The sequence below is a fragment of the Nerophis lumbriciformis genome, linkage group LG39 (assembly GCF_033978685.3).
Source record: "Nerophis lumbriciformis linkage group LG39, RoL_Nlum_v2.1, whole genome shotgun sequence".
Classification (NCBI taxonomy): Eukaryota; Metazoa; Chordata; class Actinopteri; order Syngnathiformes; family Syngnathidae; genus Nerophis; species Nerophis lumbriciformis.
This window is the reverse complement of record NC_084586.2, coordinates 22158207-22175000: the sequence shown is the minus strand read 5'-3', so window position 1 is coordinate 22175000 and position 16794 is coordinate 22158207. Positions and strand designations below refer to the sequence as shown.

The following is a 16794-nucleotide window of genomic DNA, read 5'->3' as shown; positions in this document are numbered from 1 at the left end:
CACACCTGCTTTATTTCAGCCAGGGGGGTTCCAAACCACTGCCACTGAGGGCCACACTCTGAAAAATCCATGCATGCGGGGGCCAATTTGATATTTTTCATTTTCAAACCCAATACTATATATATATATATATATATATATATATATATATATATATATATATATATATATATATATATATATATATATATATATGTCTTAATAAGGTTATCCAAAAAATAGTGCTCGATACCGTAGTAGAGCGCAATATATGTATGTGTGGGAAAAAAAATCACAAGACTACTTCATCTCTACAGGCCTGTTTCATGAGGGGTTCCCTCAATCATCAGGAGATTTTAATGGAAGCATTCACATACCATGGTTTATATAGGGCACAGAGTGGGTGGGTACAGGCTGGCGTAGGGGCGTGGTGATTGGCTCATGTGTTACCTAGGAGGTGTTTCCGTCTGTGGCGGCATGCTGATACAACCTATGCTTGAAAGAGAAACTGTTTATTATATACCGTCCAGACCTGTCATCCCTCAACAAGCGCAGCGAAATTGTATCGAGAAACTGTTTATTATATACCGTCCAGACCCGTCATCCCTCAAGAAGCGCAGCGAAATTGTATCAGCATGCCGCCACAGACGGAAACACCTCCTAGGTAACACATGAGCCAATCACCACGCCCCTAGGCCAGCCTGTACCCACCCACTCTGTGCCCTATATAAACCATGGTATGTGAATGCTTCCATTAAAATCTCCTGATGATTGATGGAACCCCTCATGAAACAGGCCTGTAGAGATGAAGTAGTCTTGTGATTTTTTTCCCCACACATACATATATATATATATATATATATATATATATATATATATATATATATATATATATATATATATATATATATATATATATATATATATATATATATATATATATATATATATATATGTATGTGTGGGAAAAAAATCACAAGACATACATATATATATATATATATATATATATATATATATATATATATATATATATATATATATATATATATATGTATGTGTGGGAAAAAAAATCACAAGACTACTTCATCTCTACAGGCCTGTTTCATGAGGGGGGGTACCCTCAATCATCAGGAGATTTTAATGGGAGCATTCACATACCATGGTTTATATAGGGCACAGAGTGGGTGGGTACAGGCTGGCCTAGGGGCGTGGTGATTGGCTCATGTGTTACCTAGGAGGTGTTTCCGCGGCGGCATGTTGTTACAATTTCGCTGCGCTTGTTGAGGGATGACAGGTCTGGACGGTAAATAATAAACAGTTTCTCTTTCAAGCATAGGTTGCATCTTTTATTACCACTATTGTAAGGTGTGCTGGATGCAAGAATTTGCCATGTTATTGAATATTCAACATTATTGTCTTTGAGGTCCCAAATGTGTTTGCTGAGTTCTGTGGTATTTCGCAGGTTTTTGTTCCTGAAAGAAGCCTTGTGATTGTTCCATCTGGTTTTGAATTCTCCCTCGGTTAATCCTACATATGTGTCGGATGTGTTAATGTCCTTGCGTATTACCTTAGATTGGTAGACAACTGATGCTTGTAAGCACCCCCCGTTGAGAGGGCAATCAGGTTTCTTTCGACAGTTACAGTCTTTGTTGGTTTTGGAGTCGCTCTGTCTGGGGGCCGACGGCTCATTTGCAATTGTTTTGTTGTGGTTTGAGATGATTTGTCGTATATTGTTCATGCAGCTATAGCTCAATTTAATGTTGTTCTTGTTGAATACTTTTCTTAGGGTGTTGTCTTTGGGAAAGTGTTTGTCGATCAGATTGAGGAATTTGTGTCCAATGTTAGTTGAGACGTTTTTGCTGTATGGGGGGTTGTACCAGATGATGTCGTTTCGTTTTCTGTTCTTTTTTGGCTGGTTTCCTGGCGTGGGTTCATAGGTGAGGGTGAAATTGTATCCGCTTTCATCAAGGGCTTTTTGGTACGGGGGGGTTGCTTGGTCAAATTCAGCTTTGCTAGATGACAGCATCGATAGCCTTTTATTGATTCCGGTAGGTATTCTTTTTTTTTTTTTCTTTTTTTTTTAATTTAATTTTTTTATTTTTTATTAAATCAACATAGAAAAAAACACACGATACACTTTCAACTAGTGCATCAACCCAGAAAAAAAAACCCTCCCTCCCCTATTCACACTCACACACACCCACTCACACAAAAGGGGTTGTTTCTTTCTGCCAACAATATTCTGGTTTCCACAACATGGTCAACACTTCTGCAAGGGACACAACACAGTCCCTGAAGCACACTTGATTGTTTGTGCTGCTGGTCCACTAACATTTTCATTTAATTACTATTTTTTCTTTCCCTTTTCTCCCTTATGTAATTATTTTTATATTGTTTACTTTCCTCTTTATCCAAGAAAATATTTATTTATCCTATCTATAAAAAAATAAAAATAAAATAAATAAATAAAAAAAGAAAGAAAGGACCTTATCTTCACCAGACCTGGCCGTAAATGAAATTAGCTTTGTTTAAAGGTTGTTGTTTTTTTTTTTTTAAACCAGGTCCAGTCCAGATAATGTCCAAGTCGGGTCCAGCAACACACACCTTCATTCATGTACACTGAGAAAACAAACAAACAAACAAACAAAACAAAAAAACATAAAATTTTGGAACACAACAGATTGCATATAATCTATAAACAAAATTACATTTTAAAAACGAAAACAAAAAAAGTATTTACAGTCCAGCTTATGTTCAGGTCACTAAAAGTTAGGGAATACAACAACAGATAGCATATAATCTATAAACATAATTACACTTTCAACATAAGCCTTTGAGGACTTCCCATCTTTTTTTATGTTTTTTGGCATCATTATCGTTTTCAACCATGTAACTTTCTAAAGTTAAAAAATACTGAATAAATGTTTTAAAGAAAGTAATACTAAGTGAATATCTGTTTTTGGCCTTCAAAATAAACCTTTTACCGAGTACTATAATTCAATTGATTAAATCATGATTGTCAATGAACTCTCCCAAAATAACAGAAACCACATCAAGCTTCATAAACAAACCAATCCTTAAAAACATTTTTTCAACTTCCACCCAAAAGGAAGACACAATATGACAATACCAAAACAAATGCAGGGTGGATTCAGACTCCTGACAACAAAATGGGCAGTCATCTGACTCTGTCATATTCCATAATTTTAACATTTTCCCCGTGGGTAAGAAGTTATAAATAATTTTGATTTGAAAATAACGATTTTGCACATCAATAGTAGTTTTATAGATTAGTTTGAATATTGCATCCCACGGCAACGGGCAGTCAAAAAAGTCCTCCCATTTTCCAAATGTGTTGTATGGGGCAGCCTTCAAAGATTTCTTTATTAAATAAAACTTATATATTTTTCTATTTATTTTAGTTCCTTTTTGCCAACTCGAATTTCTTATTAGAGGTTTACAAACTAATAATTTAGTAGTTCCATAATTAATTATTTGTTTCCATCTTTTCCCAATGACTCCAGTTAGTTGATTAAATGAAAAGCTTGAACAAGCATCACCATACATAGTTATAAATTCATCATACTTCATAATCTTACCATTCTCATTTATAATATCATTGACAAAAATGATTCCTCTTTCAAACATATTTTTCCAAAAGAAAGGCTTTCCATCTATTACAATATTAGAGTTCATCCATATTATCTGCTGCAAAATATCGTCTCTTTTTTCTGGCACATAGAATTGAAAACACCACCATGAGTGGATTGTTTCCTTTATGAACCCCGCCATGTTTCCCAGCAGACTCTCTACATAAGAAAAATGGGAGGGGATCACTTGTAAAAAAGGATACAATTTCTTTTGATAAAATACATGTTTTTTGTCCAACAGGACACCTGTGTACCACTCAGTGTTGAAATACATCTTTGGAACAACTGATGCTTTTAAAGACAGACACATAGCTTCAAGGTTGAGAAGTTTCAGGCCCCCATATTCATACTCATTGTACAAAACCTTTCTTTTAATCTTTTCTGGTTTGCCGTCCCAGACAAAATCGAAGACCCTCCGCTCACAAATCTTAAAAAAGTTTTGTGATGGAGCTGGTAATGACAAAAACAAATAAATAAATTGAGGAACAATTAACGAGTTGACAATAGATATTTTACCATACAAGGTTAAGGATTTCCCTTTCCATAATTGCATAATTTTGTCCAGCTTTCTTAGTCGATTATCATAATTTATTGAGCCTAGGTCTTCCAGATTCTCTGGGACAACAACACCAAGTATATTAACTGGACCATCTGTCCACAAAACAGGCACTTTGCATTCCATTCGAAAGGACGTTCCCTTTAGTTTTCCGATCCTTAACATTTTACATTTATCATAATTAAGCTGAAGGCCAGATTGCTGTGAAAATATATCCAAAAGATCAAGAAGGTTCCGCAAACAATGGGGATTGGGGCTGATAAAGAAGCTTGTATCGTCTGCATACATTGTTATTTTACTTTCAATATTATTATTAATGAGCCCGTCAATATTTTCATTTAATCTAACTTTAATCGCCAATATTTCCATAGCAATAATAAATAAGTATGGAGACAAGGGGCACCCTTGTTTTAGACCTCTTAATAGCGGTATTGTCCCAGAGATGTATCCATTGTTAATAATTCTACAGTTAGTTTTATTATATAGCGTCTTGATCCAGTGTAATAAGGAGTTGCCAAAATTGAAAAAAACTAAGCTTTTACAAATAAAATCTACGCTAATTTTGTCAAATGCCTTCTCCAGGTCAGCTACAAAAATTAATCCTCTTTTATTTTCCATATTATAATTTTCTATAATTTCTAATAACTGTCTAATATTGTTTCCTATGTTTCTTCCTTGTAGGAAACCTGATTGATCTTGGTGAATAATATTTGACAAAACAGACTTAAGTCGTGTAGCCAAACATTTTGCCAGTATCTTAGCATCGTAACACTGAAGTGTTATTGGCCTCCAATTTTTTAGATAAACTGGGTCTTTGTACTGACCATTTATTTCCTGTTTCAATAGTAAAGAAATAGGTAGGTATTCTTTTCGTGGTGGTGGTGGGTGGGTGGTTGCTGTCATGGTGCACGTATTGGAGTGTTGTGTTGGGTTTCGTGAATGGTTGGTAGCTGTTATTTCTCAGGTTGAAAGTGACGTCAAGGAAGTTGACGGTTTGCTTGTTGGCTTCAATCGTGATCCGTAGGCCGTTCTCTTTGAAAATTTGGCATATGCGCTTCTTGGTATTCTCGCTGCTCCTTGGCGAGGCACGACACACTGCCAGTCCGTCATCACGGTAAATACCAAGGTTCAGATTGAGGCTAGCGAGCTGGGAGAGGAGGAAACTCCCAACGAGTTCACACGTTTCTGCTCCGTCAAAACTTCCCATAGTGACGTCAAATGTTGCATTGTTCTTTTTTTGCCATGGTGTACTGTTGTGGATGAGAATGGAGTTTTTTGCGTGGATGATGATGTTTCTTTCGTTGCCTGTGATTGAGTCGTAGTCTGAGGCGAAGTCTAGTGCTTGAGTCAGTAGGTCTTGCGTAGGTCTTATATATATATATATATATATATATATATACATACATATACATGTCTAATATATGTATGTATGTATGTATGCGTGTGTGTGTGTGTGTGTATATAAATATAAATGGTCCGCACTTTGGAAACCTGATTGAACCTTTTGCAGATTATCGACATCAACACGGCCGTGCGCTTCCTGCACTCGGTCGGCCTGGACGTCTCCAAGCAGGCCGTGCTGGAATCGGAGCTGATGGTGCTGAAGGTCTTGGAGTTCCGACTGGACTGTCCCAACCCTCTCACATACGTGGAAATACTCCTGGAGGTTCTGGGTGAGTAAAACAAACCCATTAGAGGCTTAGTAAAAAGTGACCGGAAGCATCCGTGCGTGTGCAGGCTTCAACGAGCCTTCCACCCCAGTGGAGCACCTGCACCACCTGTGCCGCCATGTCCTCCAGTTGGTGAGCCTGCAGCGCAGCCACCTGTACGACGCCCTGCTGACCGCCACCACGCAGACCCACAACCCCACCAGGGAGCAGAGGTGCACCCGTCCTGTCCTCCGGACCACTCACTGCATTTATGCCCTCACATTCCAAGCCAAACGGCGAGCAGATGTAGCAAAGATGGCGAAGCTCGATAAACCTGCGATGGTTCTGGGTGGTCAAGGTGTGACCACAGGTCTAGGCAGTCTTCTAGAAAAAAAACCTTGAAGTTAAAGTACCAATGATAGTCACACACACACTAGGTGTGGTGAGATGATCCTCTGCATTTGACCCATCACCCTTGATGCTGAGTGCCAAGCAGGGAGGTAATGGCTCCCGTTTAATAGTCGGCTGGGGTTTGAACTCACGACCCACAGATCTCAGGGCGGACACTCTAACCACTAGGCCACTGGGCAGAAATATATACAGGACATGATCAAATAAATACATGATTAGAATAGGGATTTAATAAATAAAGGTGTTATTAAATGTGGCATTTAAACATTTAATGTAAAATTATAACTTTTTTTTAAACCGATATTTGTATTTGTGTCAATATTTGGTTAATTATTTAATTATGTATTTCACAATTATTTAATGTTTTATTTATTTTATGATTTAATAATTTCATGATTTAATTATTTCACAATTTAATTATTTAATGCTTCAATCAATGTTTTAATTAAATAATCAAATGAATAAATACATCTTCAAATAATTACTTAAACGTGTCATTACTTAGTTAAAATTAAAATTGAACAAATAAATGCATTTTTAAATGTGGCGTTAAAACATTTAATGTAAAATTAGACCTTTTTTTAACAAATATTTTTATTCGTATCAATATTTAATTAATTATTTCATTATTTCACAGTTCAATTATTTATTTTACAATTATTTAATGTTTTGCATATTTTCTGATTTGATTATTTCACAATTTAATTATTTAATGTTTAATCAATTATTTAATTAAATAATCAAATGAGAAAAAAAATCTTAAAATAATTACTTAAATGTGTCATTAATTAGTCGAAATTAAAATTTAACAAATAAATGCAGTGTTAAATGTGGCATTAAAATATTTAATGTAAAATTATAACTTTTTAACCAATATTTGTATTTGTGTTAACATTTAATTAATTATTTCACAATTTAATTATTTATTTGACAATTATTTAATGTTTTACTTATTTTATGATTTAATAATTTCATGATTTAATTATTTCAGAATTTAATTATTTAATGTTTCAATCAATGTTTTAATTAAATAATCAAATGAATAAATACATAATGATAAATGATAAATGGGTTGTACTTGTATAGCGCTTTTCTACCTTCAAGGTACTCAAAGCGCTTTGACACTACTTCCACATTTACCCATTCACACACACATTCACACACTGATGGAAGGAGCTGCCACCTTTAAATAATTACTTAAACATGTCATTATTTAGTTAAAATTAAAATTGAACAAATAAATGCATTTTTAAATGTGGCGTTAAAACATTTAATGTAAAATTAGACCTTTTTTAACCAATATTTTTATTTGTATCAATATTTAATTATTTATTTCATTATTTCACAGTTTAATTATTTATTTTACAATTATTTAATGTTTTACTTATTTTGTGATTTGATTATTTTACAATTTAATTATTTAATGTTTAATCAATTATTTAATTAAATAATCAAATGAGAAAAAAAATCTTAAAATAATTACTTAAATGTGTCATTAATTAGTCGAAATTAAAATTTAACAAATAAATGCAGTGTTAAATGTGGCATTAAAATATTTAATGTAAAATTATAACTTTTTAACCAATATTTGTATTTGTGTTAATATTTAATTAATTATTTCACAATTTAATTATTTATTTGACAATTATTTAATGTTTTACTTATTTTATGATTTAATAATTTCATGATTTAATTATTTCACAATTTAATTATTTAATGTTTCAATCAATGTTTTAATTAAATAATCATATGAATAAATACATCTTTAAATCGTTACTTAAATGTGTCATTACTTAGTTAAAATTTAAATTGAACAAATAAATGCATTTTTAAATGTGGCGTTAAAACATTTAATGTAAAATTAGACCTTTTTTTAACAAATATTTTTATTCGTATCAATATTTAATTAATTATTTCATTATTTCACAGTTCAATTATTTATTTTACAATTATTTAATGTTTTGCATATTTTCTGATTTGATTATTTCACAATTTAATTATTTAATGTTTAATCAATTATTTAATTAAATAATCAAATGAGAAAAAACATCTTAAAGTAATTACTTAAATGTGTCATTAATTAGTTGAAATTAAAGTTTAACAAATAAATGCAGTATTAAATGTGGCATTAAAATATTTAATGTAAAATTATAACTTTTTAACCAATATTTGTATTTGTGTTAATATTTAATTAATCATTTCACAATTTAATTATTTATTTGACAATTATTTAATGTTTTACTTATTTTATGATTTAATTATTTCACAATTTAATTATTTAATGTTTCAATCAATGTTTTAATTAAATAATCAAATGAATAAATACATCTTTAAATAATTACTTAAACGTGTCATTACTTAGTTAAAATTAAAATAAAACATTAAATGTAAAATTAGACCTTTTTTAACCAATATTTGTATTCGTATCAATATTTAATTAATTCTTTCATTATTTCACAGTTCAATTATTTATTTTACAATTATTTAATGTTTTACGTATTTTCTGATTTGATTATTTCACAATTTAATTATTTAATGTTTAATCAATTATTGAATTAAATAATCAAATGAATAAATACATCTTCAAATAATGTGTAATTAATTAGTTAAAATAAACATTTTACAAATAAATGCAATTTTAAATGTTGTATTAAACATTTAATGTAAAATTATAACTTTTTTTTAACCAATATTTTTATTTGTGTCAATATTTAATTAATTATTTCATTATTTCACAGTTTAATTATTTATTTCATTATTTCAGTTTAATTATTTATTTTACAATTATTCAATGTTTTACTTATTTAATGATGTGATTATTTTACAATTTAATTATTTAATGTTTAATCAATTATTTAATTAAATAAGAAACATCTTAAAATAATTACTTAAATGTGTCATTAATTAGTTAAAATTAAAATTTAACAAAGAAATGTATTTTTAAATGTGGCATTCAAATATTTAATGTAAAATTATAACTTTTTCACCAATATTTGTATTTGTGTTAATATTGAATTAATTATTTCACTATTGAATTATTTATTTGACAAATATTTAATGTTTTACTTATTTTATGATTTAATAATTTCATGATTTAATTAAATCACAATTTAATTATTTAATGTTTTAATAAATGATTTATTGAAATAATCAAATGAATAAATACATCTTTAAATAGTTACTTAAATTTGTCATTAAGATTGAAATTGAATAAATAAAGGTGTGGAATTATGTGGAATTAAATGATTGGATATAAAATGTTAATTATTTAACTATATGTGTCATTATTTAATTATTTCACAGTTTAATTATTTGTTTCACAATTATTGAATGTTTTATCTATGACATGATGTAATTATTTCATGTTTTAATAATCTATTTCATTATTTAATGAAATGAACAAATACATCTCAAAATAATTACTGAAATGTGTCATTAATTAGTTAAAATGGAAATTGAACAAACAAATGTGGCATTAAATAATTTAATGTAATAAACTGACACCATATACCAAAGCAAAATTATACTTATTTATTAATTGAATTGTTTCAATATTAAATTAACTATTTGTTTTAACTTAATATTAACTTACTGAACTTATTGAATGTCTTAATTCATTATTTTATGATTAACAGTAATTATTTGTTGATGAATTTAATTATTTCATGATTAAAATAATTGAATTTGCTCATTGGATCGTATTCCTGTTAGCCCCGCCCACTGACTTTGACGGCTGAGTTTGACAGATGAAATACATTCATGAAGTGCTGACACACACGTTTATGACATAATTAAATCAATCATTAAATAATTACTCAAATCAATTAGATCATGAAATTAATAACGAGCTAAATGCATTAAATTGTGAAATAATAACAACACATTAAATAATGTAAAAAAATTAATTAAATGATGAAGTAATTAATTAAATTGTGAAATAATTAGATAATTGATTTAATATTTGAATAATTAAATAATTACATTTTTGATTGTACTTTTCCAATAAATAAATTGACAAACTTGATAACACATTCATGTATTTAATTATAATTTTAATTAACAATGACACATTTAAATGGTCATTTAAAAATCCATCCATCCATCTTCTTCCGCTTATCCGAGGTCGGGTCGCGGGGGCAGCAGCCTAAGCAGGGAAGCCCAGACTTCCCTCTCCCCAGCCACTTCGTCCGGCTGGACATTTAAAGACATACATTTAAAGATGTATTTATTTATTTCATTTTGTCCCATTTGAGCGTCCATACTAAACACGTCTGTCTGACCTCAATGATACAGTCCCACTCCAGTCCTGTAGGTGGTGATAATGCACATCACTGGCCCTGATGCAAGCAGACTGTAAATAGTTCTCCACCTTTATCGACATTTGCACCAACTTGTGATGTCGCCTCTTATCAAAAATCAACACAACTTAGATTGGTTTATTTATTTGGCGCTAAAAAAGCAGTTTGTGTGCTGCCTAAAGGCCGAGAAGTCTTCATTACTTAGTACCCGTTTGACATCCCAGGGAGAAGTTTGTGGCGGTGACTGAAGACTGCATGCTCCTGGCGGTCGGTGTCATCGCCGTGGCAACCTTCATCCTGCACGTCAGAGAATGGGAAGAAGTAAGACGAGGCCACGTTAGAAGAAGGAAAGCAAGTGTGTTCACTGCTTGTGTGTGTGTGTGTTTGCTGTCAGGTGGTGAAAGAGCTGAGCCACATCACGGGAATCTCCACCAGAAGCATCAGCGATTTCGCCCGCGTGGCCCTCAAGCTCATCGTGGAGGGCCCTCAGACGCCGACCCGATAAGTCTAGCCTCTCCTCCTACTGTGTACGTTATTAGGAGCAATAAACCCCCCTCGTCTTAGCGCTACACCTCGCTGTCTGCCTTTTTTTTTCACTGCGCTTCTAGCACCTTTCCACCAGCGATGCAAGGTGTGGTCTCGCTTCAATAACACCGCACATAGTGTACCGGTACGTTATACCAGTACTAGTATAGTACCGTCATGCTAATGAATCTTTTTTTTTTTAACGGGCGTGACGGTGTGTCGTCACGTGGTGACATTGCAGGTTTTAGGAGCAGAGGAGCATGTTGGGCAGCGCACACACACAGAGTACTTACAAGCAGACACAGTGTGTAGACAGAAAAGGGAGAACGGACGCATTTTGGTGTAAAAAGTCAAGATAAAGGTGAAGTTATAACACTGAAACACCCTCAGGAAGAGCTGCTTTAAGACAGAGGTGCTTCATTCCCATATGTTCCCATTCATTCCCATTCATTCCCATATATTCCCATTCATTCCCATATATTCCCATTCATTCCCAAATATTCGCCTATATTCCCATTCATTCCCATATATTCCCATTCATTCCCATATATTCCCATTCATTCCCATTTATTCCCCTATATTCCCATTCATTCCCATATATTCCCATTCATTCCCATATATTACCATTCATTACCATATATTCCCATATATTCCCATTAATTCCCATATATTCCCATTCATTCCCATATATTCCTATTCATTCCGATACATTCCCATTCATTCCCATATATTCCCATTCATTCCCATATATTCCCATTCATTCCCATTCATTCCCATATATTCCCATTCATTCCCATATATTCCCATTCATTCCCATATATTCCCATTCATTCCCAAATATTCGCCTATATTCGCCTATATTCCCATTCATTCCCATTAATTCCCATATATTCCCATTCATTCCCATATATTCCCATTCATTCCCATTTATTCCCCTATATTCCCATTCATTCCCATATATTCCCATTCATTCCCATATATTCCCATTAATTCCCATATATTCCCATTCATTCCCATATATTCCTATTCATTCCGATACATTCCCATTCATTCCCATATATTCCCATTCATTCCCATATATTCCCATTCATTCCCATTCATTCCCATATATTCCCATTCATTCCCATATATTCCCATTCATTCCCATATATTCCCATTCATTCCCAAATATTCGCCTATATTCCCATTCATTCCCATTCATTCCCATATATTCCCATTCATTCCCATATATTCCCATTCATTCCCATTTATTCCCCTATATTCCCATTCATTCCCATATATTCCCATTCATTCCCATGTATTCCCATTCATTCCCATATATTACCATTCATTACCATATATTCCCATTAATTCCCATATATTCCCATATATTCCCATTAATTCCCATATATTCCCATTCATTCCCATATATTCCTATTCATTCCGATACATTCCCATTCATTCCCATATATTCCCATTCATTCCCATATATTCCCATTCATTCCCATATATTACCATTCATTACCATATATTCCCATTAATTCCCATATATTCCCATATATTCCCATTAATTCCCATATATTCCCATTCATTTCCATATATTCCTATTCATTCCGATACATTCCCATTCATTCCCATATATTCCCATTCATTCCCATATATTCCCATTCATTCCCATATATTACCATTCATTACCATATATTCCCATTAATTCCCATATATTCCCATATATTCCCATTAATTCCCATATATTCCCATTCATTTCCATATATTCCTATTCATTCCGATACATTCCCATTCATTCCCATATATTCCCATTCATTCCCATATATTCCCATTCATTCCTATATATTCCCATTTTTCCCATATATTCCCATTCATTCCCAAATATTCGCCTATATTCCCATTCATTCCCATTAATTCCCATATATTCCCATTCATTCCCATATATTCCCATTCATTCCCATTTATTCCGCTATATTCCCATTCATTCCCATATATTCCCATTCATTCCCATATATTACCATTCATTACCATATATTCCCATTAATTCCCATATATTCCCATATATTCCCATTAATTCCCATATATTCCCATTCATTCCCATATATTCCTATTCATTCCGATACATTCCCATTCATTCCCATATATTCCCATTCATTCCCATATATTCCCATATATTCCCATTCATTCCCATATATTCCCATTCATTCCCATATATTCCCATTCATTCCCAAATATTCGCCTATATTCCCATTCATTCCCATATATTCCCATTCATTCCCATATATTCCCATTTATTCCCCTATATTCCCATTCATTCCCATATATTCCCATTCATTCCCATATATTCCCATTCATTCCCATATATTACCATTCATTACCATATATTCCCATTAATTCCCATATATTCCCATATATTCCCATTAATTCCCATATATTCCCATTCATTCCCATATATTCCTATTCATTCCGATACATTCCCATTCATTCCCATATATTCCCATTCATTCCCATATATTCCCATTCATTCCTATATATTCCCATTTTTCCCATATATTCCCATTCATTCCCATTCATTCCCAAATATTCGCCTATATTCCCATTCATTCCCATTAATTCCCATATATTCCCATTCATTCCCATATATTCCCATTCATTCCCATTAATTCCCCTATATTCCCATTCATTCCCATATATTCCCATTCATTCCCATATATTACCATTCATTCCCATATATTCCCATTCATTCCCATATATTCCCATTCATTCCCATATATTACCATTCATTACCATATATTCCCATTAATTCCTATATATTCCCATATATTCCCATTAATTCCCATATATTCCCATTCATTCCCATATATTCCTATTCATTCCGATACATTCCCATTCATTCCCATATATTCCCATTCATTCCCATATATTCCCATTCATTCCTATATATTCCCATTTTTCCCATATATTCCCATTCATTCCCATTCATTCCCAAATATTCGCCTATATTCCCATTCATTCCCATTAATTCCCATATATTCCCATTCATTCCCATATATTCCCATTCATTCCCATTAATTCCCCTATATTCCCATTCATTCCCATATATTCCCATTCATTCCCATATATTACCATTCATTACCATATATTCCCATATATTCCCATTAATTCCCATATATTCCCATTCATTCCCATATATTCCTATTCATTCCGATACATTCCCATTCATTCCCATTCATTCCCAAATATTCGCCTATATTCCCATTCATTCCCATATATTCCCATTCATTCCCATTTATTCCCCTATATTCCCATTCATTCCCATATATTCCCATTCATTCCCATATATTCCCATTCATTCCCATATATTACCATTCATTACCATATATTCCCATTAATTCCCATATATTCCCATATATTCCCATTAATTCCCATATATTCCCATATATTCCCATTAATTCCCATATATTCCCATTCATTCCCATATATTCCTATTCATTCCGATACATTCCCATTCATTCCCATATATTCCCATTCATTCCCATATATTCCTATTCATTCCGATACATTCCCATTCATTCCCATATATTCCCATTCATTCCCATATATTCCCATTCATTCCCATGGACGGTGTCCAACTTTGAATAATCAAAAAATGGTCGATATTTCCAAACTTCCCGAGCTTAACTCCCCGTGGTTAATTTCCGGAAAGTTTCCGGAAATTTACTGGAAACTTTCCACCCCTTTGCAGCCCTAGTAGCAACACTTCACGACAAAAGCAGGTTTTATGAGTACGGTATGTGTGGACGGTTACCACGGTTACCAGTGACTACTTTGTCAAACACACACACACACACACACACACACACACTGGCTGAGTAATCCAGTTTCCAGGGCTTCCCTCAGGTATTTCTCATTAAAAGTCCAAATATGTCCTGCTACTTCCCAACATGGCTGCCGACTAAAGGTTATATTTAGCTAGCAGCTGACTTGTGTGGGATGGATGGTTCCGGGCTCACGTTCCTCCAAGTTCCCACCTGTGCATGTTCCCTCAGAGTCAGCAAAAGATCACCAATTGAACGTTGGTATTTTGGATGGTTCAAGTGAGTGAAAGTATGACATTGAAATGTAATCAAGTCACTTTTTAAAATGAGATTTTCTGCTTTGCACCTTTGACCCGGCTAAGTAGGAGCATCTGGAATATTCTAATGATGGATCTCTAATTGTATTGACGGAGGAGGAGGAGGAGGAGGAGGCGACCATCTCTCGTCTCAGACGGCCACCACGGGGGAGGGGAATCACATTTTGATTGACATGCAGCCAGGATTGAGGTATTAGTGCCTGTTTGCATCATACATCATTCATAACTGTTCTACTCTAAAGGCTTTTATTCTACACCGAATATTCATCCATTTATCATTCTTCTTCCACAAACGTTTGCCAAGTATCAAAACGGGAATTGTGTGCTAACCCCAAAAAATTATTGTTAAAATATACCCAGAATTCACCATTTTCCAGGACATTTTCTAATACAACAACCTTCCCTAGTCATAGTGCAAAAAAACCCGTGAAAAATCCATCCATTCATCCATCCATCCATCCATCCATTTTCTACCGCTTGTCAGTCCAACCAACACAAAATGTCAGCAGACATGGTCACTGAACTTTGTGGATATTATAAAAAAAAACTCCATTCACCATAAATCAATCAAAATCACACCCATTTAAATCCGTTACAAAGCATGATGGGAAAATTGCAGAACACTCTGCACACGTATCCATGTTTGCCGCATTTTAGCGGCTTGATATTTCTAAATGATTACAAAATGTTAAAGGGGTCGTCACAGAAATAAACAAGGTAGGAGTCGAACTTTCACATATACTTTTAATATCCAATTATATTAATTCATAATTATAAATCTATTGTATTAACATGTTATATGACTTGGGGGGAGGGGGAAACATTTGGTATATATACATATCTACATACGTATACATAAGAATTTGGAGCTAATCCTCCTTTTTCATTGTCCCATTTAAAGCAGCAGTTCCATTGGCAGCAAAACAGGCCCAGAGCATAATACTACCACCACCATGCTTGATGGTAGGAATGGTGTCCCTGGGATTTAAGGCCTCACCTTTTCTCCTCCAAACATATTGCTGGGTATTGTGGCCAAACAGCTCACTTTTTGTTTCATCTGACATGGACAAAGATAAGTTCTTCTGGAGGAAAGTTATGTGGTCAGATGAAAAGAATCAAACTTCATGAATGTTTTTTGTGAGCAACAAGTATGTGCTCCAATCACTACATCACAAAAAAAAATAAGAGTTGTAGAAATGATTGGAAACTCAAGACAGCCATGACATGATGTTCTTTACAAGTGTATGTACACTTTTGACCAGAGGTGGGTAGTAACGCGCTACATTTACTCCGTTACATCTACTTGAGTAACTTTTGGGATAAATTGTACTTCTAAGAGTAGTTTTAATGCAACATACTTTTACTTTTACTTAAGTATATTTATAGAGAAGGAACGCTACTTTTACTCCGCTACTTTTATCTACATTCAGCTCGCTACTCGCTACTAATTTTTATCGATCTGTTAATGCACGCTTTGTTTGTTTTGGTCTGTCAGACAGACCTTCAAAGTGCCTGCCTTACTGGTGACGTTTGACTCCGTTCCACCAATCAGATGCAGTCACTGGTGACGTTGGACCAATCAAACAGAGCCAGGTGGTCACAT

General features: G+C 33.3%; 1 protein-coding gene across 1 annotated transcript in view; it reads left to right on the top strand.

The window, feature by feature from the left end:
• cntd1 (cyclin N-terminal domain containing 1) overlaps positions 1 to 11117 on the top strand; it is a 20154-nt gene extending 9037 nt beyond the window's left edge. Inside the window, exons 4-7 of the mRNA XM_061932136.2 lie at positions 5699 to 5861; positions 5926 to 6070; positions 10771 to 10867; positions 10941 to 11117. Coding sequence (XP_061788120.1) covers positions 5699 to 5861; positions 5926 to 6070; positions 10771 to 10867; positions 10941 to 11051 — 516 coding nt within the window. The 3' untranslated portion in view covers positions 11052 to 11117. The remainder of the gene's footprint in view (positions 1 to 5698; positions 5862 to 5925; positions 6071 to 10770; positions 10868 to 10940) is intronic.
• Positions 11118 to 16794: the final 5677 nt, after the last annotated feature.